Here is a 27513-nt window from a genome sequence, read left to right as displayed (position 1 = left end):
ACAGAGTTCTTAAATTTTTAGGGTTTAGGTCAAATGGGGGTGAAATTACACAAATGATTACACATACAAATGTTATTTTAATTCCAACCAAAATTTTTCCCCCAAAATGACAGGCTTTTGCTTGGAACTCAAAGTATATTTTTCCATTGAAATAGTAATATGAGGAGTTTCTATACAATCCCATCAAGTACTATTTAATTTAAATATTGCTAAATATCTCTTTGTAGCTTTGTTTTTATGGGAAACTGTATTCTACATAGTGAAACTGTGGACATTATGGAGATAATATTGTAAGGTTGATGGTTTTTGGTCTGAAAAGAAAAAGCTGAGAAGGAAAGGAATCAGAGCTCTTAACGACATGTTTACTCATATGGTTAGCCCAACGGTACCAAGAGTCTGTATGGAAATAAAGATTAGTAAGTTTTAGGTACTATCGTGAGTTTACATTCTGGTAGGGGAGAGAGACCATGTAAATAATTAATTGCAATATAAGGTAATATGTGCACTGATACAGGTTTTTAATAAGATATAGAAGTGCCATAGAGAGAATGCATAACTCTTATTTAGGGGTTAGCAGGTCAGAGAAAACATCAGCAAAGAGGTGATGCCTCAGTATGGTTTTGGAGGATAGTTTGCTTGAACCAATGGAACTGGAAAAGGGCATTCCTTGAAGGTCTGATGGCATGAAACAACATGATATATTTTGGAATTTACAAAGTAGAATGAAAATTCAAAGGAGCAGAAAGTATGAATTGCGCAAGGATGGGAGAGGAAACTAGGAATGAATGAATGAATGTTATTGAATTCCTTACATAATTTGTCGATTGTCTGTAGGAAGGTGAATAGGAGGATAGACTTTAAACCCTTAGGCTTACCTGTTCTCTCTGTTGGATTTGGGAGAATTTTGTTCAAGAATAGTTTCCTGATGGAAGTCGTTACTGTTTCTTAACTGTCTTCACCAAAACCTTCAGTAATTTCCCAATTCTTTCAGATTACCAGATAGTTTATCCTTTCTGATCATTTTCTTTAAAGGAAATAATATCACAGGCATTTTTATAGTAAATAGAGTTCTTAGAACAAGTCAAGTTTAAACCGATTAGGAAATTTCCAAGAAAATAGATTCCTAGTAAAATTGATTACTAAGTTTCATACTTGAATCTACATAGTCTGGTTCATTGGTGTTTTAATGTTTTGTGTGTTCTAAACAGTGCTATATACTTGTTTAAACATTTTTAAATTTTGATTATGTCATCTATTGGGATAAATTATTTTTAGGAAATTAATCTAAACTTCCCACTAATAATTTATATTTTTCTTAGTTCAGGCTAGATATGTATCTGGCCCTTTGTTTTCTTAAGGATCACGTTATGTTTACTTTATGGAAAAGTCACTACAATATTTCTTTTAATAGTTTCTTCTTACATTTCTTGGAAATCAAGGTGTGTAGTTGCTTATTTATGTGTAGTGTAGTTAAATTATTATACTGAATAGAGAAAACTGCACTTTCTTTGCTCTTCTGGCTTCTTGAATTACTGTAATTAAAAAATTGAGAAGCATGTGGCTAAGTTATCTTGAAGGAACTTTCTATTTAACTTACCTTGAAAGTGAAAAAAAATCCTTTCTTAGTTAAATTAGAGATAAGGGGAGGGGAAAGAGATCTAGAGATGTTCTTTTGTAAATATCCTGTTTAAACAGGTCAGGAAACACTGAGATCTACTAGTAGATCTAAACATTTTAGGTCTTTTTTTTTTTTTTTTTTTAACTTTTATTTATTTTTGAGACAGAGAGACAGAGCATGAACGGGGGAGGGTCAGAGAAAGGGAGACACAGAATCTGAAACAGGCTCCAGGCTCTGAGCTGTCAGCACAGAGCCCGACGCGGGCCTTGAACTCACGGACTGCAAGATCACCACCTGAGCCGAAGTTGGACACCCAACCGACTGAGCCACCCAGGCGCCCCACATTTTAGGTCTTTAAGCTGCCATTTGCCTCTTCTTTGACACACTGGGGGTAGTCTAACTTTTGCTAAATTTTTAGAAAGAAGAAAGCACATGTTAGCAACATTCCTTCCTTGTTCTTCCAACACTTTGTCAACACATTACAACTTCCATGTTTCTCCTTTTCTTTGCTTCAGCTTTCACTAAGACAGTAGCTTCTCATCACTTTCAGAAAAAAATTAAAATAGTTTTTCTTGGTTGAGAAGTTGGTTAGCCTATATTAAATGTTTTCTCTCTTAGATTTCGTTTGTTATCTATATTTTACATTGTAATTTTGTGTATTTAAAATTTTTCATTTAAATTTTTTTAAAATCTTAGCTTTCATGACTTTATATAAATACTGATGATGATGTTGAAGCAATTAATTATTTTTTCACTAAACCTAGTTGCTGGCTGGGTAAGGATCTCTTCAAGTGTTCATATCAGGAATAGTTGTCTTCTGGTGAGGTTGACTTGCTTTCATCTTATGCTAGAGTTTTCATGGGTCTCAGTCATTGCAACTCATCCCACTAAAACATTTCATATCTTTGTTATTTACCTTGTTTTCTCTATGATTAGACTATTCTTTTTCTGAGTTTTTTAAAAATTCAGCTTTATTCAGGTGTGATTGACAAATAAAATTTTAAGATATTTAAGTGTACATCATGGTGACCCAACACATCTGTATTCTTTTCCTGATTTTTAAGAACTGAAACTATCTCTGTAGTGTCTTCAAAGGATATAATCTTCTTCCCTTTTTACTCTATTCTCAGCCATTGTGAGAGTTTTGTCCAGGGCAACAGTTTAAGGGGGAAAACAATAGATTATGACCTTATTACAGATGTCTTCCTGGTTGAATTTTTAAAATATTACTTTTCATTGAACTAATTGTAGCAAGTTTCCTACTTCTAAATAGGTAGTATTCTAAAGGTTCAAAAATTGATCTTTTGAAATTCAGGATCAGTTTTTCCATATGTACAAGATTATTAGTAAGGGTTATGAAAACAGGCTAATTCACAGCAGCCTGGCTCATAACATAATCAAACCAATGGGAATTATAGCTACATTGATATGATGAAAATTTGTATTTGTTTTACAAGCAGATACTGTTGAAAAATCTGGTGAGACGCTTTTACAAATTTTGAATGACATTTCAGATACTTTTAGCCAAGAGCTTTTGAGATTGATGATCCTCTATCAAGTCTACTTTAACTTTACAAATATCAAATGAAACAAAAATTTTTAAAAAATATATTTCTTCAGATTTCTTGATAGCCATATCTGTGCATTCTAGGACAATAGTTATTGAGATGGGATCAACAACTGGATCTCCTTCTCTTTGTAAAAGTTACTAGCACTGTTGGAAGTGTAGTTTAAAAATAATGATAATAACTTACTTGTTACTTTTACCACACATCAGTGGTAATATATTGCTACAAAATAATAAAATGTATGTTTGATACCATACCTGAATGTGTTCATGCTACAGTGATATATGCTCCAAATTAAGGTGTATATTGAAACTGTCCATATATAACATTGTAATTTATAGGCTGTTTCCATCCTATAAATAGCACTTATACATGATATAAGCTGGCCTATACAGTTTTTTTTTTAATTTCCATCATGAACTACTGTACTTATATTAGTGTTTTAGTTGGCTTTTCATTACAAGAATATTTCAGCCACATAGCCATTTAATACTTATCTAACTAGCCTATTAGGAGCTTATTGGCATTTTGCAAAACAACCACATATGTGTGTGTGTGTGTGTGTGTGTGTGTTTCTTTGTGTGTGTGTGTATACAACCATTAATATACAAGTATACATATATACAACCATATACACACACATTTATACATTATGTGAAAATATATATTATTCTTTGCAGGGGGGGAAGTGGTAGAAGCGGTAGGAAGGGAAAAAGTTTTACGGTGAGAACTGATTATGAAACTGTTGAGATCATCTCTGTGCATTCTTTTTCCCCTTTCTCTTCTGTCTTCATTGCCATTGAGGGGCCTAAGGGTGAGAGCAGTTGGAGTGAAGAATCTGGGGAATATGGGAGAATATTTAGCAAGCCAGTTGTGAGTAAGTATACGTGTGTGTGTGAATGGTAGGCAGGGAGGACAGAGGCAGCTAGATCCCTACTCTTTCTTCAAGTTTCTTACATTTCAGAAAATACCGCAGCACAGTTGAAAACTTGTGCCTGTATTATTAACTCATCTACCTAGTAAGCACTAGTGTGGCCTCGAGAGTACTTTTTCTCAATAGTGCAGTCCTGCCCTTTGTTGCTTGCTGGCAGCAGCAGAGTTGGAACTCCTTAGAGTGCTCGGAAAGAAGTTAGTACAAAGTCAGAATGTTGTTTGGATGCTTGTAAGTTTGGTACTTTAATTTATGAAGCTGGGAGTACTCAAATATAAAACTCAAATGGAAATGCTAGCTACCAAAATACTCGAAGACTGTATCAGGAAGTGTTCCAAATTTCAGCGTGAAATATTCACATTCTATGTATAAGCCTTTATTTTAAATGTGTCATGCTTTTTACTGCTAATAACTAAAACCAATAAAAGGAAAAATAATTGCATGTATACAATTTATGACAATATTTCACAAACCTAACCCTTAAGACATACATTTTATTTTAGCTACACATGTTTTAAATCAGCCAAGTTTTTACAGTTAGACTGTACTTTCAAGTGTGCTTTCTGATTTCCAAGCAATAATGAGAAGCATGGTTTCATGTGCATTGTAACATTAAAATTGATTTAGCAGTCAGTTTGTTTTCATTTCAATTCTTTAATTGCTGTTTGCCTAGGGGATAGTGATCCTAGAAGAATGTCAGCTTCCAAAAGACATTCTGAAAAAACAAATACAGTTTGCTGACCAAGCGGCTTCATTAAATACGTCAGGGAATCCCCAGATTCCCCAAGAGAGTCAAGATCCTTTACCAGAACAAGATTTTGAAATGTCACCAAGTAGTCCTACGCTTCTTCTTCGCAACATAGAAAAACAGGTAATGTGAAGTAAGAGTAAGATGGGAGTGGCAAGAAATGACTTTTAATCAATTTTATGAACTCTTCAAATAAACCTGTGTGTCTGCTTGGGATCTTGGTTATTAAAGTTTGCCATTTGACATTAAATATAGTTAAAATATTTAGTATGTGACTGGTCTCTCTTATAATATTGATAGAATTAAGATTATTTACATATTGTATACAAAGTATTAGTACATAGCCATAGGATAACTCATTTATGCAAGGATTGGAAAATCTTTTTTTCTAACAAAATTGCTCATCATTGGACTTTTCTTTCCTGGGGAAAGAGGAGTGATACCACTTAATAGATCTGAATCTGAATAGTTGTTTGATCAATTTATTGATAGAGATTTTTAATGAAAGATATCAGAATATGAGTTCCTTTATTTAAAAAAGGTCATGTAAATAAATGGCAAATTAGCCCCTAACAAATTACTTTGATTCTAAAGCCTTTCATGATATTTAAATTCTATTATGGTTGACTCTAGAAGTCTAATTATTTTTTCCTGTATCTATCCTTTAAAATCATACCATTTATTTTTATTTAGACATTGGTGGCTTTTGAACAAACCTGACTTTCTAGGAGTTTGTTAACTTGCAGCTGATCTGAATCTGCTGGAATCTACCCAGCTGGGATCACAGCTGCATGATTACCTTGTTCCAGTGGATAATGTGGATTCATGCCTGCCCACAACTAATTTTTCTAAGTTTTTCTGACATATATTGTGAAATGATTTAGTATTAGGTTACTACTATTTTATTTCCGGTAAATCAGGGTATGGTGCAACGCCTCTTCCCCCATATTTGTTGCATTTACAGTTGCCTGGAGTTTTCCTTAATTGCAGAATTGCATAATCAAACTACTTTTATGACTATTTTGTAATTCAGAAAGTTATTTTATAATCATCTGATATTAAATTGGAATGCACTTTACCAGATAGGTGGTGTTTTCAGTAGTGTTGCTTATGTTCCCACTTTACTCTCTTTTCTCTCTCATCCCATAGGATCACTACCCTTTCAGTTTAGCCCTAATTATTTCTCACTCCAGAATAATGTACTTGCTTGGTCAGTCAGGTCTTCTGTTTTTTTGTTTTCGTTTTTATTTTTTTTACCTGTAGTTCATTATTTATCCTTTGAAAAGAGATTCTTTTAATATTTTTTTTTCTCCTTGTTAGCACCGATTTGTTTTGTTAGACCTGAGTTATTAATATCAGAATGGGCTAATTTACAGGGTCTAGTGAGAAATGAAATCACATAGCTCTTTGTTAAAAACAATTTTGAAGAGTTTTAAGTCAGTAGCAGCAGGGCATTAAGCAAGCATGGCACCCTTCTGAGTGCAGCCTTGTGTGACTGCTCAGGTTGCTCACCCATGAAGTTGACCCTGGGTATCACATGTTTATTTTTGGTCCCATTGCTGACAGGAGTGCCAGAGGCTTTGGAAGAGAAGGGAACCGGGAGTTGTGAGAACAATGGTAATGGCTTTAGGTATAGGAAGAGTAGAGCAAAAGGATACAGAAAGGGAGGGACACCAGCAATCTCTTGTAGAGGTCATTAGTAAATTGCCTATGAACAGGTCATTTGCTCTTGAAACATATGCTAATAATGTTTTCGTAGTCAATTAAAAAATTGTTTACAAATGCTGCTGAAGAGGGATGAGAATTAAGTGGCAGGCCTGGCAACCCTGATACTACACACATTTTTCTTAAGATGACCTGTTGGTATATAACTGTTTGTTGACTATAGTGGACCTTGAATATAGATCCGGTATTGATGACTTACCTGAATTAATTTTATTAGAGAAATGTTCGCTTCCCAAACAAAATTTATTTATGTATCTCAAAACAATGAAAGAGTTGGCAATTAAAATACTAAAGGCACTATTAAGTTGTACACTGATATGAGTTTTAAAAAGCAACTTACTGGTCTATAATATTAATGTATACTTGCATTATTAGATAATGTATTTTATTCATAAATTAAAAGGTAACTTTATTTTAGAACTTTAGGTAATTTAAATTTCAAACTGGTGTATTTACATTAAAAACCTTGTTATCCAATAGCTAGTCAGTGTTTTAACTTTGAGTTGATTAGTTTTTATCTTAAGAGTTTAAATTATGCCTCTCCTAATTTTACTTTTTTCTCATTTTTATTATGAATTTCTTATCCCAAACATGGACTCAGATATTTGTGATTTTTATCGGGCTGGATTGAGTTGGTTGTTATAATGTTCTTTTGAGCCAATTATTCACACGTACCTAACCGGTTACCTCCAGGGGCTTAGAAGATTTTTAATGATATTTTTGGCAGTGGAACATTGAAAAGAGTGTATCAGTATTTTGGACTGAAAAATATGGGATACTTTATAAATTTCTTTGTATGACTAAACTAATGAATGCTTACCAAGTGGATAAAGACTGTACTGATTTTGAAAATGAGCTTTAATTGAAAAATGAGTGATAATTTTTAAAATGAAGTCATTTGGTATGTATTACTTTTTAAGAAAATAAATGGTAAAAAATTTTCAGGGTCCTTTTCAAAGGTTTTTTGAAGAATTCAAATATTAGATTCAGTTCTATTATATTCTTTAGTCTCATTATTTCTAATAGTATGTTATTAGTTTCATACAAATGAAAAATTTAAAATAATTATTTTATGTGCCCCTGAAAGATAATGGAATATCTTTCAGTTAATAAAAATGGTGACACAGGTCTACATATTTAAAACAATAAAATCATACATTAGTAAGTGAGAAAACCAGGTTTTAGAAAATTGATGTGACACGATTAAATTAGAACTGTGTGTGTGTGTGTATGCGTGTTGTATTTACTCACATATACTCAGAAAACTTAGTCTAGAGGGATGGATATATACCAAGATATTAGCAGTGTTTTTACTCTGTGAAATATGAATGCAAGAGACTTTCTTTTCGCTTTTTAAGCCCCTCTATACTTTCCCTTTTTCTACAATAAACACAGATTACATATGTAATGAAAATAGTTGTCATTCTTCTGTAGAAACGTACTGTTTCCACTGACGTGGCCTATGTTTATTGTAATTGTTGTAGGTTATTGTTTTAGGATAATTTAATATTTATTACATACTACAAATATATTATGTATATTTAAATTTGGAGTAAGGGTCAATGAAAATTTGGAGTACCTAAAAAAACCCTGATATTTTTGAATTAGGAAAAATATTGAGAAACAGTGTGGCATTGGATTCAAGCCTGAATTTCTTACCAACTTTATAATCCTTGCTCAAGCTTCAATTTCCTCAGCTGTAGTTGATTTTAATAGTAATATCAGTAGTTCTAATACTAATTACTTTGCAGGTTAATTGTAAAGATTAGAAATAATCTGTTTAGTGCTTTGTATAGTGCCTGGCACATAGTAGGCACTTCATAAATTATAGCTATGACTTTGTTATTATTAACTTGGCTGCCTCAAAGGAAATATTTTGTGATGCTATTAGCTAAATTCAAATGTTTTAAGAGGATAGGATGAGTAGATAAATGACCTGTAACAAAAATGGATATGGTAAAGGACTACTTTAAAATGTGAACATACTTATAATAAATGGAAAAATTAGTGACATAAATCATCTTTGGAGATTAAAATATTTACTAAAATACAAGCATTTACTTGTTTCATGAAAAGTCAAGCATTTAGTAGGTGCTAAAGGTGTGAGACTTAACTCACATGTCTTGCTTAGCAGTAGTAAAAGGTTACTTGTTTTCTTGCAGAGTGCACAGTTGACGGAAATCATCAACAGTCTGATTGCCCCTCTCAACTTGTCCCCAACTTCATCACCCCTATCCTCCAAATCCTGTAGCCATAAATGTCTAGCGAATGGCATTTCCAGGAGGTAGGTATCAGTGAGATAGTTTGGTTTCTAAATTTGACTTTGGTGATTTTATTTTATTTTATTTTTGGTCTTTTAAGTAGTATAGCTGCTTTTTTCTTCTTAAGCACTGTTAGAGTACAATCAGTAGAACATGGATACATTTTTAGATAGCATCAAACTTACATAATTAAGATTACTGTAAACCTTAGAACAAGGGAGAAAGTTTTCCAGGATGTTTAATGTTTCTGAAAAAGAAAAACTGCGATACCCTTTGTTAAAGAAGTACTGCTTTATTTAACACACGTTCCATTTTGTACATTTTCTATTCTGTAGCTCTATATGGCCTTTTCAATGCATTTTAAGAAAAAAGACGCTAGATATATTTTGGACACAGAAGATGGATAGATTTCATCCGCAAAATTCAGTTTAAGTTTCACTTAATCTGTATCTCAGCTTTTATAAGGAAAAAACTTTTTTCTGAATGTAGTTAATATAAAAATTCCTGTAATCATTAGCAATTTATTACGTTTATCAGCAGATACACAATTACATATATATGGGATCATAATTCTTTTTTGGGAACAGCTTTTGTTCTCTTTTATTTTCCTTATTTTTCTCTTTTAAAGATTCAATTAGAATTAAAGATGCTAATAGAATATTATTTTGTGTGAACATCTAATTTTTTTCAAATAAAATTGTAATGTGGGCTCCTTTAACTACCATAGAGGACTGAGTATAATTTAGTATTGGGAAATATTTATATTAATAATTATATGATTGATTGTTAAATTTTGTTTAATATGGCATGAAAGAAACATTTGTACCATGGTAAAAATGATGCAGAGTAGCTATCACATTCTTAATGAGATTAGTGGATATAAACTGAGTCTTAAATATAGTGTTATTTGGGTTTTATTTCTAATTTGTTATTTTGAAAATCTAAGTTTTGATACTTTCACTATTTCATTTGTGCTGAGTCTTTTATTCATTGTTGTGTTATGGAAAAAGTTCTTCTGTTGGTTTCACTTTATTTTTGTTGATTTTATATATTCATTCTTTATATCACTGATGATTCACTTTGAAAGCAGATTCTCACATATTGTGTAGGACAACTCTGATATCTTCATTTATGAAAACATATGCTAATTAAGGAAGTCATAATTACACAAACAAAAAGAAAGTCATAATTACAAGTTGAGCCATTAAATACCATTAAATTGGTGTGCAAACATTGTGATTTGTGGCCATGCCCATTTTAGGTAACACTTGTTTACCTAACCAGGTATTACACTATTACATAAATATGCATGTGTGTACATATTTTCATTTTAATGTACTTGCCTATATTTTTCGTTATTCATTCACACAGCATATTGCATAACTATTTGCTGTATGTCATATAGTCAAAGTTCTAGGTTACAAAGATGAAGAAGACAGTCTCCACTTTTAGCTAACTTGCAGTCTCATAGGTGAAACATAATAATTTAAAATATGTAATAATAAAGGAATTGTGTGAAGTTGTTTGAATATTTTATTTTAATAGCTGTCATAGTTGAAAAGATAGCTCATAAAGATAACATGGTTCCAAATGAAAGAGGGCTTTATTTACTAAATCATGATACTTTTTCAATTCTGTCTACTAATAGTTCAGAGGTTCTTGTTGACATCTGCTAGTAATTGCCATCTTTCCTGATCTCAGGTATTTATTCCTACAAATTAATTGGAAAGTTTGTTTTTGAAAGTTTAGGAAGGGGCCTGGGGGGAAAACTAAAAAAAAAGGAAAAAAAAAGTTTATAACAGGTTCAAAATCTACTTAAATTCTTTGTTTGCTAGATTTAAGACCAGATTAAAGTTTGCTCTCCAACTTTTTGAAGTATGCTGATATGTAAGTGTTTTCATTAGTTTTATTAATTTTACTAATTCATTTATTTTTGGCAATAATCAGCATTTTTTCAAAATGCTTTCTATATAACATGAGTTCCTTTCAAAAAGCATTCTTACATTTGTTGTCAAAATACATTTCTTGTGAAGGAAAGATTTTATAACATTTGCTGGAAAATGTAATATAGCCACCTTTCATTTAAAGAGAAGGTAGGCAAATTTAGAATATTAGAGATTTTGTTTAAAATGTATAATTTATGTTTAAGTTTATTAGCTGTTTTTAAGTGCTTTGTTACCACATAACCAGCAAACTGCTGTGTGAAACAAAAGATTTGGGGGATACTTCTGGTTTCATTAAATTTTTTGTAAAAATTTTGTTTGTGATAAATATATACCATAATATACAAGTCTATTTAACCAGGAACACAGAAACTGGAACATATTGCAGATAACAGAGTAATAACTCTGAAGGAAAAGTAGAAAGTTTTGAGGGTTTGTGATTGTTGTCTCACATGCCAAAGGGAGGTACTAAAAAATGTCTCTTGGCTTTGTCAGTTACAAATTGAGACCTTAGCACAAGCAGTGTAGTGGCATGATGGAGAGAGACAAGCGTGAGCTAGTAAGAGAATTGGAGATGAAGTACAATGGAGTCAAGGTTACATTTTCAAAATTGCTTGCTGTAAAGGCCAAAATAAAATGGATGTACAAGGTCAAGAAAGGTATTTTGTTTTTAAAATGGAAGAAATGTAAGTATCTTTATTAAAATGAAAGAAAAGAGCTAGAGATGGTAACTATAGGAATACATATCATAAAGTTATGGAGGGGCCTTTAAACAGGTGGAAATACATGTGTTCCTAGAGAGTGGCATGACAGAGATTAAAACAGATGAAGTCACAGTTGTTTATATAAAGTGACTAGCCAAGAGTGGCAAAGGGAGCTATAGGAGTTAGGGAAAGGTTTGGATAGACATTGACCAAACATTTCTCTTCTCTTCATTTCCCTTTCTGCCCCTCCTCCTTTTTTTGTAGCATGAACAGCCTACCCCTGGAGAATGATGTTTTGTGGTTTCTAAGTTGTTTTCTTTTTTTTTGTTAACCCTTTAGCTATATTGCAAAAAATACTTAACTGATATTTGTAGAACTAGTAAGAATTTAAAAGCAGTTGTAATTGAACTTTTTATAAAATAAGCAAATGCATAATCGTGAAATTCTGTAAGTTTAACAGATTATTTTAGTACTCACATTTGAGAATATTACCATAGATTTAGAAAATTAATTGGACACACAATTTTATATTACAGTAATATATGAAAAAACTTTGGTTTAAAGATATCTGTATTGAAGGAAGGTGAAATTTATCTATTTATGAGCCTTTTGATCCTGGAAGTAAATAAATGCTGAATGAGGCCTAAATTTAGTTCTTACATCTTTGTCATTTTTCAGCATTGTTGTTATTTTTTTCTTCACATATAAAATGTGAAAAAAAATCTTTAAAACTCAAAGGTTTTCACGAATAAGGACTTAATTAGTTTAATGTTATTCAAACTTGACACTTAACTAGAAAGTACTTTCTGAAGATGTCCCTTTTAAGCATATAAATTTTACTATTACTATTCATTTTATGTATTTCAGTAAATGCGAAGGTAAGAAAATTAATCATTTGAATAAGAACTTTTAAAATCCTGATAAAACAGGGGCACCTGGGTGGCTCAGTCAGTTAAGCATCCAACTTCAGCTCAGGTTGTGATCTCGAGGTCTGTGAGTTCGAGCCCTGTGTCGGGCTCTATGCTGACAGCTCAGACAGAGCCTGGATCCTGCTTGGGATTCTGTGTCTCCCTCTCTCTCTGCCCCTCCCCAGCTTGCACTCTGTCTCGGTCTCTGTCTCTCTCTCTCTCTGTCTCAAAAATAAACGTTAAAAATAATTAAAAAATAAAATCCTAATAAAATGTATACAACGTAGAATTTACCATTGCAACCATTTTTATGTTTAATGGCAATTAAGTACATTCATTGTTGTGCAACAATCACCATCATCCATCTCCAGAACTTTTTTTTCATCTTTCTGAACTGAAACTCCATACCCATTAAAGAGTAACATCCCATTCTTCCTTCTTTCCATTCCTTGGCAACCACCACTCTGCTTTGTGTCTCTGTGAATTTGACTACTTTGGATATCTCACGTAGTCCTACAGTATTTGTCCTTTTGTGACTGGGTGATTTCATTTAGCATAAGGTCATCAAGATTCATCCATATTGTGACATGTGTCAACATTCCCTTTTTAAGATTGAATAATATTCTATTTTATGTATAGAATACTTTTTTTTAGTCCATTGATATCTGGGTGAACATATGGGTTGCTTGCACCTTTTGGCTATTGGGAATAATGCTGCTATGAACATGAGTATAGAAATATGTGTTTGAGTCCTTGCCTTTTTTTTTTTTTTTTCGTTTTCATTTGAGTCCTTGCTTTTTAATTTTTTGGACATATATCCAGAGGTGGAATTGTTGGATTGAATAAGAATATGTTATTAGGTATTTTAAAAATGAGAAATTAGTGAATGTTAATGATATTTCTAAGCCAAAAGCTAAGAAAAAGCAAGAAACCAGAAAAGTAAGCAAAGCTCAGCATCTACTATTGTCTGAGGACAAATTCTGACAAAATTGAGTTTTGATAGCTTTGTGGAGGGATAAAGAGAAATCAAAGCCAAATCAAAAATCAAGTGAAGTTTTAATAGCTTGTGGGGTGAGAGGAAGATAAATCAAAACCTTGCCTCTGATAGGGAGATGAAATGAAATCTTCCTCCATGGTTTACAGCCTCAGAGTAAATGTAACTCAGGAAGAAAACTGTTTCCCCTTCCCCACATAGGGCACCATGGGGGAGAGTTGCCCTGGTCCCGAGCAGAACAGAAAGAAAATGAAACTTATCTGTCTTTGAGATAGCCTGACCATGGTGGGGACTTGCACATTGATTTTTAGTTCAAATTTGTATTAATGAGTGATCCAAGGAATCCCTAGTTTAAAATGGTTTTGGAATGGGTCATACTACAAGGTAGATGACAGAGGCAATTGTAGGTTCACTTCTTCACTGGAAGAAGACACCTTCTTTCTTAGCCCTAGAAAATCCTTAGGAATAATTTTTCAAGGCAGTGATCAGCACACAGTTAAATATAATCAAATATGTAAGGACATCAGTAGGAGTAAGAATAAGGAAAATAACAGCAAAAACAGATTACAAAGTTCTCAGATACCAGAATTATTAAACCCTGATAATTTTTAGAAAATAGTGCTGCTTCTGATTTTAGAAATAAAAGATAGGCTTGAAAATATCTGCAGGGAAGAAACTATAAAAGTTATGTAGCACATTTGAAAGAGGTCCCAATAAAACTTCTGAAAAATACTGAAATTAAAGAACTAAGTAAGTTTGGGGAACCTGGGTGGCTCAGTCGGGTAAAAATCCAACTTCAGCTCAGCTCTTGATCTCACGGCTCGTGGGTTTGAGCCCCACATTGGGCTCTGTGTTGACAGCTCAGAACCTGGAACCCAGAACCTGGAATCCCAGAGGATTCTATGTCACCTCTCTCTCTGCCCCTCCCCTGCTCCCTCTGTCTCTCTCTATCTCTCTCTATGTCTCTCTGTGTCTCTCTCTCTCTCAAAGATAAATATTTAAAAAATTAAAAAAAATAAGTAAGTTTGGCAACATTGACACAATTGAAGAGAGAACATATAACAGAAGATAGATTAGAAGAAAAATTCCAGATTGTAGGAAAAGAGACAAAACTGTGGGAAATAACAAAGAGTCATTTAAACAAGTGAAACATATTGAGTAAGTCTTAAATGGAGACCTGAAGATGAGATAGAGAATGGAGCAGAAGCAATATTTGAAGAGGTTTTGGTTGAAAAATTACCTGATCTGATGAATGACACCAAATTCAGGAAGCCAAACACAGATTCTTGAGCAGGACAAATAAAAAAAAAAAAAATCTGTCCATAGAAACAGAGGAAATGGGGAAAAAACAAAGACAAATGGAACATTTGAAAGCAATAATGGAGGGGGGAAGGAGGAAGATAACACCTTAACTGAAGCCACAGTTGGACTAACAGCTGACTTCTCAAGAATAAGAGCCACAGTGCAGTGGAAGGGGATCTTCAGTGAGTTGAAAGAAAACTGCCAGCCTAGAAATTCTATACCCAGAGAAAACATCTTGAAAGCCTGAGTGTGAAACACAAATGTTCTCAGACAAATCAAAACTGAAGAGTATGTCACTAGTAAATTCTAATTATAATGATAACCATGGTGTGCGTCAGGCAGTGGAAAGTGATGATACTAGAGGAGTAATTGGAGATGCAAGAGACAATGAAGAACAAATGAAATGGTAAATAATTATATGGGTATATTTAAACAAACAGTAGTAAAACATGTCTAGTGGGGCCGAAAAGAAAAAAAAAAATCTGTGGCAACAATAGCATGTAGGTCAGGAGGAAGAAAATGGTTTGAAGTTGTTCTCAAGTCCTTGAATTATTCAGGGCACTGGTAAAAGTACTGATTTTGATTTAACTTTTTACCTTTCTATGCTAAATATGAAGAGGAAGTCCACGTGGTGGGGAGGAGGCTTCATAGGTGCCAGTAATGTTCCATTTCTTGGCCTGAGTGACGATTATGGGACAGGAGTAGGAGGAGTAGAGAGGAGTAGGTGAGCCATTGCTTCATATTAATAAGTTAAACATAAGAAAAACATTTTATGTTTTTATCTATAGGTAACATATTTCACAATCAAAAAGTTCAGAAAAATAGGATACAAATTATACACTTTAAAAATGATAAATAGAAAACACAGTGGCCATAATAGGTTTAAAAAAACAATTAAAATTTTTTTTAATGTTTATTATTTTTGAGACAGAGAGAGAGAATACGAGTGGGGAAGGAGCAGAGAGAGATGGGGACACAGAATCCGAAGCAGGCTCCAGGCTCTGAGCTGTCAATACACAGCCCGATGTAGGGCTCAAACCTATGAACCATGAGATCATGACCTGAGCTGAAGTCGGACATTTACCCTGAGAATGATCCAGTTAATTGATTTTATAACCTTTGCCCTTTATCTGTCAAATCTGTCTTAATCTAGGATATCCATTCTTTTTAAATGAAAGCATCCATACATACTTATGGAAAGCAGGTGAAGAATGCCTAAAAAACATAAAAAGGACATGTAGCTGTAGTATATTTTTAATTGTCCCTCTGATCGAAAAGTTCTTTTATAGGCACTTGTGAATTTTGAGGTGCATACTCAACTGAAATGTGTAAGTTAATTCAAATATCAGACCTAATAATAGCAGTATAATAATAGGAAGTTGCAGAATGTACACTTAAAAGGTACACTTAAAAAATGATAGGAAATTTAGTGATTTACTGTGATAAATAATATATGTTTACTTTATAGTTCTTAAAGGTTATAATGGTGCCTAAATATTTACATTCTTTCTGCTCCAAAAATTTTATAAAATCTTAACAACATTTGGCCCTTATTTGGGTCCCACTCCTACCCAATTTTTACAATCATATTATCTTAAAAGGTACATGTTAGTCTATTAAAATGTAGTATACCACAAAACAGATCATTGAGAATTAAAGGTATGTCTTGCAGTAAACGTTAAATATTGAGAGGTAGTACATGATTGTATGAGAAGTAAATAAGATAGTACATACAGAAATCTTATAACAATGCCTGGCATGTAAGAAATAGCCAAATAATGTTAACCATTGATATTCTTATGTAAGAACATATTATATATGTTAAAACTGTATATTAAAATTATAAGTAGTCTGTTATGTCTTTTATATCCTGGCATTATACTAGTTATTGATTTAAAACTATCCTTACTTTTTTAAAAGAGTACTTCAAAGTGGTCTTGGTTATGATAAGGATTTTAAGGTGTATGTAGGGCCACCTGTTACTGAACACTCATCATATAGATACTGGAAATCAGAGATATCATCTGTTTCTCCATCATGTCTCTTGGGGAGATATAAGTTGCTGTCCTACCTTTGGTCTGCCTGGTGGGTATGGTACCCTGTAATTGAACCAGGTATGTAAAAATTCAGGGTAAACATAGTGTTGGATTTCTCAAATTATATAAAACATACCTTCTCAAAAGATCATATTGGGACATTTAATCTCTCCCTGCCCCCCTAAAAAAGTTTTAACTTGTATTCATTTTTAACCAGTTAATAGTGCTTTTTATAATTTAGTTCTTTTGGGGTAACCTGTGGTTATGAGAGTATAGAGTATACATTTTTATATATTCTTTTTGTTTTAGACATTTTGTGACCTTGAGCAAGTCAGTTAATCTCTTTATAGCTCATTTCTTTAAATTTACTGGGACACACTATTTATAAAGTAGTTTCTAGTACTAATATTTTTCAATTAAGTGTTTATTTTTGAGGAACTCTTTTTTGAAACAAATGAACAATAAAAATGTAAAGATTTCAACACAGCCTAAAATGCGTCTTTTTGTCACATGACTTTGTGATTTGCTTTGGATGTAGTCATTTTATGTTAGCTTATATCAAGAGACATAGTGAATAGAGACAAATTATTCAACATAACTTAAAATCATAATCTAGAAGTTAATATGAAAGAGGTACTCGGGACAGTGGGAGAAATGAGGATTCTACTCAAATGCTAGAAACTTTCAAATAAGCCAAGAATTGTTGAAGTAAAATTTATTGCATATTGCCTTTCTTGGATGACACTGTGGTGAATTCAGTTTTTCTTTGATAACTCAGGCTTATGACTATGACCACATTCTCAGGGACTATGGAGATTAATAGTTGTATATCTGTAAAAGAATTCACTTAGTAGTTCACAAAATATCTACTGTGTGACCTCAGTGTGCTAGGCATTGGATTGGGCACTGGGGATACGTGTTGAATAAAAATACATGTGGCTTCTGTCCTCACAATATAGGCTCTAGTTGAAGAAAAATGCCATCAACCAAATACTCAAATAAATGCATAATTTTAAACTCTGATCGGTTACTATGAGAAAATTCATTATTAAGCATATACCTTTGGAATCAGACAAATCTGACTCAATCCCAACTCTGCCATTTGGTAGCATTGTGATCTTGGGCAACTTTCTAAGTCACAATTCAAAAGAAAAAAGTCTGCTTCCTGGATTGTTGTGAGGATCAAATGAAATAACAAGTGTGACATTGTTTTGCTTTATTTTTTTTTGTTTTTTTTTTTTACTTGTTTATTGTCTATCTTTTTGGATGAGAAAATATAAGTTCCATAAAAGCAGGAGTTTTTTTAGTCTGAGTTATTAACTGCTATTTCCCTAGCATCTAGATCAGTGAGAGTCACATAATGGGCAGAATAGATGTTCGTTGAATGAATGAAATGTCTTTCAAGATTTCTTGCAGGTAATCAGCATTCCATAAAAAATTTTTTTGTACTGGGGCACCTGGGTGGCTCTGTTTGTTAAGCATCTGACTTTGGCTCAGGTCGTGATCTCTTGGTCTATGAGTTCAAGCCCGCATTGGGTTCTGTACTGACAGCTCAGAGCCTGGAGCCTGCTTTGGATTCTGTGTCTCCCTCTCTCTGCCCCTCCCCTGCGCGCGCGCGCGCGCTCTCTCTCTCTCTCTCTCTCTCTCTCTCTCTCTCTCTCAAAAAAAAAAAATTGTACTTATTTGTCTTTTCTCCCCCATTGTCAGATTGATGCTTTAGTTATTGCTCTCATGGTTATCTCCTGCAGTTCTGTTTCCTCTCATCTAACTTGACTCTGGACCAGAAAAGTAGATAACCAAAGTGGTAGAACGATTTATACTATAAGAGACATTTCTTAGTAAGAAAGAATGCCTCTCCTAACAGTAACAGGAGTGAACTTCTGTGAGGTTTTTTTGTTATTTAAAAAGCTTTTGTGATTTCATCCATATTCTAGCTACTTGGGGTTGCCAAGTAAGTAATCTCATAAGTGAAGATTATTATTATTACTTCACTTATTTCTTCTAATAAGGCATACTTATTCTAGCTTTATATCACATTATATCATAATTTTTGTTTATAATTAGGTTAGAAGAAATTCAAGTTTTGAATTTTTAAATGTTGGCCACTATTCTGTTTATTAATTTTTAGTGGATCACATAGAACTAGCTCAATGTTTGATATAATTTTTAAAAGACATTTCAGGTCATTTTTACAATATCCTACTGAACTGTTCTCTCACAATATCTAAAGTAAATTCACTTGGTTAATTATTTTCCAGGCTACCTGTTTGCCCACTTGTTATTCATTGATTGCCAATCCCCACCTCTTATTTAATGGCAGTATCTCCCAGAAGTTAGAATTGTTTTTTTTAGCTTTACTCATCTTGGCAACAGGGTCTAAGATGAGTCACCAGGAACTGAGAAAACTGAAAAGATTGAGTCTTCAAACAAATGAAGCATTACATTTTATCATCATCAGAGATAGTTACTAGTTTTTAGATCTCCTACTCGAAAATGAAGATAAAATGTAAATGGATCCTTGTTTACCCCATGGGGTATTATTATCTCTGAGAAAGTGAATTTCTATTTGAAGTAATGTCTAGATTTTTATTATTGTTATTGTTGCTTCTTTTTGCCTTAATGAGACCCGGAACATGATATGAAATTAAATTCCAATGAATCATTGCCATGCTATTTATTTCCACTAATGGTAATTATCTCATGAAATGCAACCATTCCTTCTAATTGGGTATCATAATTGAAAAACTGCAGTAAAACTGGCAAACTAATTACATAGAAAGTAATTCTTTTATACTTAATAGTATCTTCAATAGTTACTTCTCACCAGAAAACCCTCTTAGCTGCATATTCTAGGCTGATATTTTCAACATAATTTTGGATTCATATGAGCAACACATTATCATATTAGCTGAATGTGTGACATCAATAAGGAAATAAAATTTCCCAGCTGTGATTTTTAAGTAATGTCAGTAGGAATTATTTTATTTTGTAAAAACATTTCTTTCCCCTTCTTACCTGTAACTCTAAAACCTGATTTTATAGAGAATGTGTGGCATCAATAAGGAAATAAAATTTCCCAGCTGTGTTTTTTAAGTAATGACAGTAGGAGTTATTTTCTTTTGTAAAAATTCTTCTTTTTACCTCCAAGTCTAAAACTTAATGTTATAGGGAATGTTTAAATACTGTTGTAACTAGTGGATGGAATATCATGTATTTAAAAAATCATATGGTAACATGTTTAGTTTGGAATGTTACGTGGAAGAATCAGGATACCAAAACCATTGTATAGGAACATTTCATAGAAAAAAAGACTTGAAGGTTATAATTTTAATGAAAGCTGTATTTGTGTTTAGATGATGGGATTTTGAAATTCTTTTTCAACTTTTTTCTATTTCCAAATTTTCCTTTAAAATGAAAAATAGTAATTAGTAAAACAGAAAGTCTCCATTTCAAACTTTAAAACAAATTACATGTCAGAAAAACAGCTAAGAGATTATATTGAAGAATCTGAACCGTATCTCCCAAACTATATATTAGCTAGAGATGTTTGACAAACTTTAGGTCTCAATTCTCACAAAAATATAACCACCACATTGGTTTCATAGTCTCTTTGCTTAATGCTTTAAAAAGCACCACTTGAGAGGTGCCTGGGTGCTTTAGTTGGTTAAGCATCCGACTCTTTCAGCTCGCTGCCACTGCAGAGCCTGCTTGGGATTCTCTCTCTCCTGCTCTCTCTCTGCCCCTCCCCTGCTCACCCCTCATGCTCTCTCTCTCTCTGCCCCTCGCCTACTCTCTCTCTCTCCATAAATAAGTCAGAAAACCCCTTAAAACCAAAGTACTATTTGAGGGGCATCTGCTTGGCTCAGTCAGTAGGATATGGGATTCTTGATCTCAGGTTGTGAGTTTGAGCTCCATATTTAGACGTAGAGATTACTAAAAAAAAAAAAAAAAAGTACCACTTGAAGTTGAGTCAGAGATAAAAATAGCAGGTAGTACTATAATTGTCTCTTTTACTCTCTACCTTTTATTATGGACAAGTTTGACATATAGAAAGCATAGTAAAATGAAATCACATATTCCCCAGGTTTAAGAATTCCCAAGATTTTGGGGTACCTGGCTGGCTCAGTCAGTAGAGCATATGATTCTTGATCTTGGAGATGTGAGTTCAAGCCCCACATCAGGGATAGAGTTTACTTAAAAAAATTCCCAAGATTTTCCTGATTCATTTCAGCTATTTCCCTTCCTGACACATTGTTTTCTGTGAATTTTTAAAAATCAAATTGTATTGATTGTTATTTTAACTTATAAATACTAATGTGTATTTATTTCTTTAACCAACTCTTCTTTTTAACATACCCACCATGGTATTATCATCTGCTTATTATTTTTATATTATTAGCCATAATGTGCTGCTATCGTGAAATTTCTATTCATATTCATATTTCCTTCAAAATTATCTTTTTATGGTTAATAAAATATGGTTTATGAATCAGGATTGAAACAAAATCCATATTACATTTGGTAATTATCTCCTAAGTCTCTTACTCTCAAGTAGTCATTTAAAAGTCTATTAGAATTCTCTAAAACAAGGGCACCTGTCTGGCTCAGTTGGGAGAGCATGCAGCTCTTGATCTCGTGGTTATAAGTTCAAGCTCCACATTGGGTATAGAGATTACTTAAAAACAAAATCTTAAAGGGTGGGTGCCTGGGTGGCTCAGTCACTTAAGTGTCCGAGTTTGGCTCAGGTCATGATGTCACAGCTCGTGGGTTTGAGTCTTGTGTTGGGCTCTGTGCTGACAGCTTAGAGCCTTGAGCCTGCTTCAGATTCTGTCTCCTTTATCTGCCTCTCCCCTGCTCGCGCTGTCTCTCTTTCTCTCTCTCTGTCTCAAAAATAAATCCACCTTAAAAAAAGATTTTTTTAATCTTTAAAAAAAGTCTGTAATACAAAAAAAAATGATTTCCAGATGATATTTTTGTTTAGAAAAACAGTACAAGCTCATTTTAGGAAAATTGGAAAATTCACAAAATATTGAAAAAGTGGAAATCATATTGCTCAGAGTGTATTTCTTTTCTGTCATTTTATACATTATTTTCATAGTTGAGCTCTATTAGAAGCACTTTTAGATGTTATTTTAACATTATATCTGAAGCTTTTTCTACTTAAAATATTTCCTTTCCATTTTAATGTCTGCATTAAGATATACTTTATTTCTTGAGAATAGGTATATATCTAATTAGAATGCTATTTTACATTGTACTTCAAAACATTTTCTTATTGCTAGAGTTGAAGAGACTTGTATTTTTGAGTAAGGGGTACAGTTCTTCTAATTAATACCTAGAGTAGGGGAAATGACCTGGCAAAAGGACAGTTTTCTCTGTACCAGATTAATGCCTGTTATCTTGATCTTGATTCATTGGTCACTTGAGAGAGGTGTTTTACTTTTGCTGCTTGGAAGACAAGTAATGCCCCTAGTGAACCATTTTAGTAAGTTTATGTAAGCCCTATTTTATGTAATTTATTTTAAATTGGTTAATGCCATCCTGAATGTCATTGAGTTGAGTATATGATGCATTCACTTCTCCAAATACTATCAAGGGAAAACAAGATAGTAAATTCAACTATCAGCAGGATGTTGCTACGGTTAATACTACCACCGAGATAACACCCAAAATCTAATAGGTGTCCCTATATCTTTAGATTGTTTTATTTATTGTGAGATAAGTACATAATATTAGCAGGAAATGATTTTGGTAGTGACTTTTGGGCCTTTGGTTCCTGTAGTAATGAAAGTATAGGGATATACTGTTAAAATTGACTTTAAGTTTTCCATTTATACTCTGTACAAGCAAATTGAATGCAATATATTATCCATAAATATATTAACTGCCAAGATTTTCTAGGATTTTAATAGAAAACCAGTGATTTCAGAAAGTCATTAAATAACTATTAGAGAAATTAGTGTTAATGTGAATTCACAACTTTCTAATTATTAGATAAAGCTCTCAGTCATTTTGCACTTTTTAGATGAGAAGAAATTTTTTAGACTTGATTGGTGCCTTTTTCTTTTTACAAATCAGAACATCTTATAGTTCTCATCAGCTTTTTCTTATAAATTTATGTTGGACATACTTGACTATAAGATAAAATAAGATGTGTCATATTTTACTACCAACAACTACCTTTTGTAAACCAAAGAGAGATTTAGAATAGAACTCAAGGCCATCTGAATATATATCTTTCTAATAAAAGCTCTCTCATAACCTTCTGTTTAGAACTTATTTTGGCTCTTAGGTTAAAGTGTTCAATGTCTACTCATTCACAAGCTGATTATTTAGGTGTAGTGTGTGTTGTCCATGCACCGTATATAAGCACAGAGCTGGAATGATAAACGTGTATTTCTCCATTCAGTAAGTGTTTATTGAGCAACTGCAGTATGCAAGGTACAATATCAGGAACTTCTGATACAAGGGTAACAAAACAGACACACTCCCTGTACTACTTACAGTCTAGAAAGCAAGACAGTCATTAATCAGATAATCATACAAATGAATGCAAAATTATCACCATGAAAAATGCTGTGGTGGACAGGTGAACAGTGCTATCAGAGCTCAAAAGGGGATGACCTAGTCTTTGGAAAGAGCATAGCAGGATAAGATTTGTTTTCCCACAAGATTGGTATACAAGGGACTGAAGGGGGAAAAGTGTGGATGAGGGAGACCAGTTAGAAGCTATTGGAATATTTCTGGACACAAGCTTGGATTAGGGAAGTGAGTGACGGTGGAAATGGAGAAAGGTGTAAACCCACCCTCACTGTTCTCCCTTCTCAATTATTTAATTCATTTTAAAGCCAAATTATGCTATCTGCCTAGAAGACAGAAAGGATCTATCCTTTGAGGGATTTTTTCTTATTTTTGAGAGAGGGAGAGAGCAAGTGTGCATGTGAGTGGGGGAAGGAGAGGGAGGGAGGGAGGGAGGGAGGGGGAGAGAGAGAGAGAGAGAGAGAGAGAGAGAGAGAGAGAGAGAGAGAGAGAGAGAGGATCTGAAGAGGAGTCTGTGCTGACAAAAGAGAGCCTGATGTCGGGCCCAAACTCAGGAACTGTGAGATCATGGCCTGAGCTTAAGTCAGAGACTTAACTGACTGAGCCATCCAGGTGCCCCAAAGGGATTTTTATTATTCTCTGAGTCATAGCTTCCAGTTGGAAATCTACAGAAGTATAATTTATTGCCTCACCTGCTACTATCCCACTTATAAGTTTGTGATTTCAAAAGTTCAGTGATAATTGTATAGTAATACTTATTGATGTTGTCTTGATAATTATAACATGACAGTACTTTATGGTGACCCATTGCATCCTTTGTTTCTGGAGTTCCCAGGGTGTACCTACAACTCAGTGTGAACATTAAGCCTTCTCTTACTGAAATGCTTTTTTTCCCCTGTCCTGGGATTTTGCCTCCATGTCCTTCTCCTCCTCCCAATATTATAATAGCTCTCTCTCTTTTTTTTTTTCCTAAGAATGTCATGTGATGATGATGTCTTATATTGGTATATTAATGATATCTTTGTTTTAAATTCTTATAGTAATGCTTAATTACTAGATATTATCTCCTGATAAAAAAGCTTTATGTTATAGAGTTACTTGAGCAGGGTTGTTGTCTTCCAAATTCCCTCATTTTTCTCTTGTTCTGGTTTTCATTGAGTTTAATTGATTGACTCTCTCTTTAATGTAAAACACTGTGGAAAATAACTGAATTTATCAGTAATTTATAATAACCCTTTACAATAACCTCATTAATTATTTATAAAATTGGTTTATGTACCAAATGAGCTTTGGTGAGAATAATGTGTTTTACACATTAGTTATGAAATAGATTTCACATCTCTGAATTTCAGTACATTTCCCCATTTATTTGGGAAGGATAATTTTTTTTTTAAATTTTAGAGAGCATGCAAGTGGGGAGAGGGGGAGAGGGAGAAGGAGAGGGAGGGAAGGAGGGAGGGAGAGAGAGAGAGAGTGAGGGAGAAAATCCTAAGCAGGACTCAATACCAGGACCCTAGGATCATGACTTGAGCCGAAATCAGGAGTTGGATGCTCAACAGACTGAGCCACCCAGGCACCCCGAGAAGAATAAATTTTGATGACACTTTGCAAGGATGCTTAACAGAGAGAGAGTGTTGAAAGTCATTAAGGAAGAATTGTCTACAGCTAGGAACATACTTAATTTAAAAAAAACAAAACTTTTTTCCCCTTGATGGTATTGTGTCAGTCACTTGAGAAACTTGAAAATACAACAACATTTAGTGAACAAGTGGCATGTTTTCTGTTTATCTTTAACCCAACCTGTAAGCCTGTAGCCAGTTCAAAAGCTGTTTGCTGTCAGTCTATAAAGAGATTGTGGTTCCCTTCTTTAGGGCTAAGTCTTCTGTGGGTAGGGGAACTAAGGACTCATTAACAACTAAAGAATTGTAAATAGAGGGCCAGGTTAACAGTGCGTCAGGGTCCTGGAATAAAAGCTCTTAATATTCTGTAGATATTACAGAACCTGTCTCTTTTAAGGAACCAATATACCTATCTGCCTAAAGGTATTTCTAACTTGCCAGAAGAACCTCTTTTTGTGTCCTGCCTTCCTGGATCCTAGCATCCTGACTTGATGACTTCTTAAGTCAACCAGCTTCTGAAACCTGTCTTCTTCCTGACCTGACACTTCTGTGCCAGCCCTGTGCCCAATTTGATATTCCTTTCATCTATACCTTCTGCTCACCCTTAACATGATAGCCTGACTCCATGGCTGTTTCTCAAGAGAAGACTATGACTGACCGCTGATACACTTGTTACAGAAAATAACTTCAGGATATGAGATTGGACCTGTTAATTTGAGAGTAGTGCTGTATCTTAAATCTTTCTCAGAAGATCTTTAGAATGCTTACAAACTGGGACTTAAGACATTTTTGACTAGGGCTCTCTGAAGACTAAAGTTAAGATTTTAAAAGTGAAATAGATAATTATTATCAGCTCTTTTCCCTAAACTGGTTTGGCCAGTAGTACATATTCAAGTATTTGTTGAATGTATGATAGTCCCCAAATTTCATATTTAATTCTTTTTGGTGTCACCAACAAAAGCCATTCAGGTACCTTTATATCTGAGTTAATACTGTGTACAGCAGTTTTGAATTACTTGCTTTTTATGTACAAGCTATTAATATTTTATAGCAGCCATAAAGATGATTGAAAACTAATGGTGCTACTATAGAAAAACAATATTTTATATTTACTGTTAAACACCAATTCTACTTAAACCAAATAGCGTATTTAGAACTTACATGATGATTAGCAGTCCAGCACATAACACATTCACTTGTTGATATTAGAATACTGGAGTGCCTGGCTGGCTCACTCTGTAGCACATGCGACTCTTGATCTTAGGATCATGAGTTCGAGCCCCACGATGGGTATAGAGATTACTTAAAAATAAAATCTTGGGGCGCCTGGGTGGCTCAGTCGGTTGAGCGTCCGACTTCGGCTCAGGTCACGATCTCACAGTTCGTGGGTTCGAGCCCCGCATCAGGCTCTGTGCTGACCGCTTGCTCAGAACCTGAAGCCTGCTTCAGATTCTATGTCTCCTACTCTCTCTGCCCCTCCCCCGTTCACGCTTTGTCTCACTCTGTTTCTCAAAAATAAATGTAAAAAAAAAAAATTAAAAAAAAAATAATAAAATAAAATCTTAAAAAAAAAAAACTAAATTGACTAGCTTCTGTCTATATAAACAAGGTTGAAATTGGTATATTGTAGTGCCTGAAAAAATTATTTTATATATAATATACTGTATAAATGAAATTAAATTTGTGTGGCATTGAGCATTAACTTCCTCTTGCTATTCTGATTTTTAAAATATTTAAATATGTTTAAAAATTAATATGAAGCATAATGATGACATTAATATTGCTTATTTTTATGTGTAGCTTGTGTGATCTATTTCAGTTTATAGTTGTAGCTTCTATATCATCAGAAGTTTTAAAAAGTTCCTAAAACATAGTAGGATGCATGTTTGTTTCAGAATTCATGGAGATGGTATGTAGTGCTCATTTCAGAGCAAATAATGATTTTCAGTATGGGATTTTAGCCCTTTTCAGACTAATAATCTTATGTAATTTCACCCACATGCAAAAAACATATGATGTAAATAGTTACAACACTATGCAACATGTGCGAATTATTAATTTACAGTGAACATTTACGTCGCACCAGCGAACTCATGTCAGCATTTCTAACCTATGGGATTTTTGTTTTGCAGGAGGAAATAGAAGTAGAAATTATTTTCACAACTTGAATATGTAATTCCCCATTAATATCAATTCTTTTGCCAATTGTTACCACAAAATTGGCTAAAATTAATACTCTTTTGTCCTAATAGATCAAGGCAATTTACATTTAGTTTTCTTTGTCTTTTTTGTTTGTTTGTTTGTTTTGTTTTATTCCCTCCACTCCCCAATTATTTCATGGCATTTCAGTGCTTCAGAGAATTTAGATGAGCTCTCTTCCTCCAGTAGCTGGTTACTTAACCAGAAGCACAGTAAGAAAAGGAGAAAAGACAGGACAAGATTGAAATCTCCATCCTTGACTATCATGAGTACAGCAGCTCGAACGAGGCCACTTCAGAGTTTCCACAAACGAAAACTCTACCGATTGAGCCCTACTTTTTATTGGACTCCACAGGTAAGGCTGCCTATGGGGAAACATGAACAAAGATTTTATCATCAGTATATTTCACATACAAG

At 33.6% G+C, this 27513-nt stretch overlaps 1 protein-coding gene across 10 annotated transcripts in view; it reads left to right on the top strand.

Annotated features, from left to right (window-relative positions):
* Positions 1-27513, top strand: part of KANSL1L (KAT8 regulatory NSL complex subunit 1 like) — a 132160-nt gene that overhangs the window by 43770 nt on the left and 60877 nt on the right. For 8 of the 10 annotated variants that reach the window (XM_023259653.2, XM_045034433.1, XM_045034440.1 and 5 more), the window contains 3 exons: positions 4791-4988; positions 8753-8874; positions 27247-27451. In XM_023259653.2, coding sequence (XP_023115421.1) covers positions 4791-4988; positions 8753-8874; positions 27247-27451 — 525 coding nt within the window. The remainder of the gene's footprint in view (positions 1-4790; positions 4989-8752; positions 8875-27246; positions 27452-27513) is intronic. The other 2 variants (XM_045034436.1, XM_045034435.1) reach the window with 2 other exon arrangements.

Source organism: Felis catus, chromosome C1 (genome assembly GCF_018350175.1).
Source record: "Felis catus isolate Fca126 chromosome C1, F.catus_Fca126_mat1.0, whole genome shotgun sequence".
Taxonomy (NCBI): Eukaryota; Metazoa; Chordata; class Mammalia; order Carnivora; family Felidae; genus Felis; species Felis catus.
The sequence above is the reverse complement of the archived record's forward strand: the minus strand, read 5'-3'. Positions and strand labels throughout refer to the sequence as shown.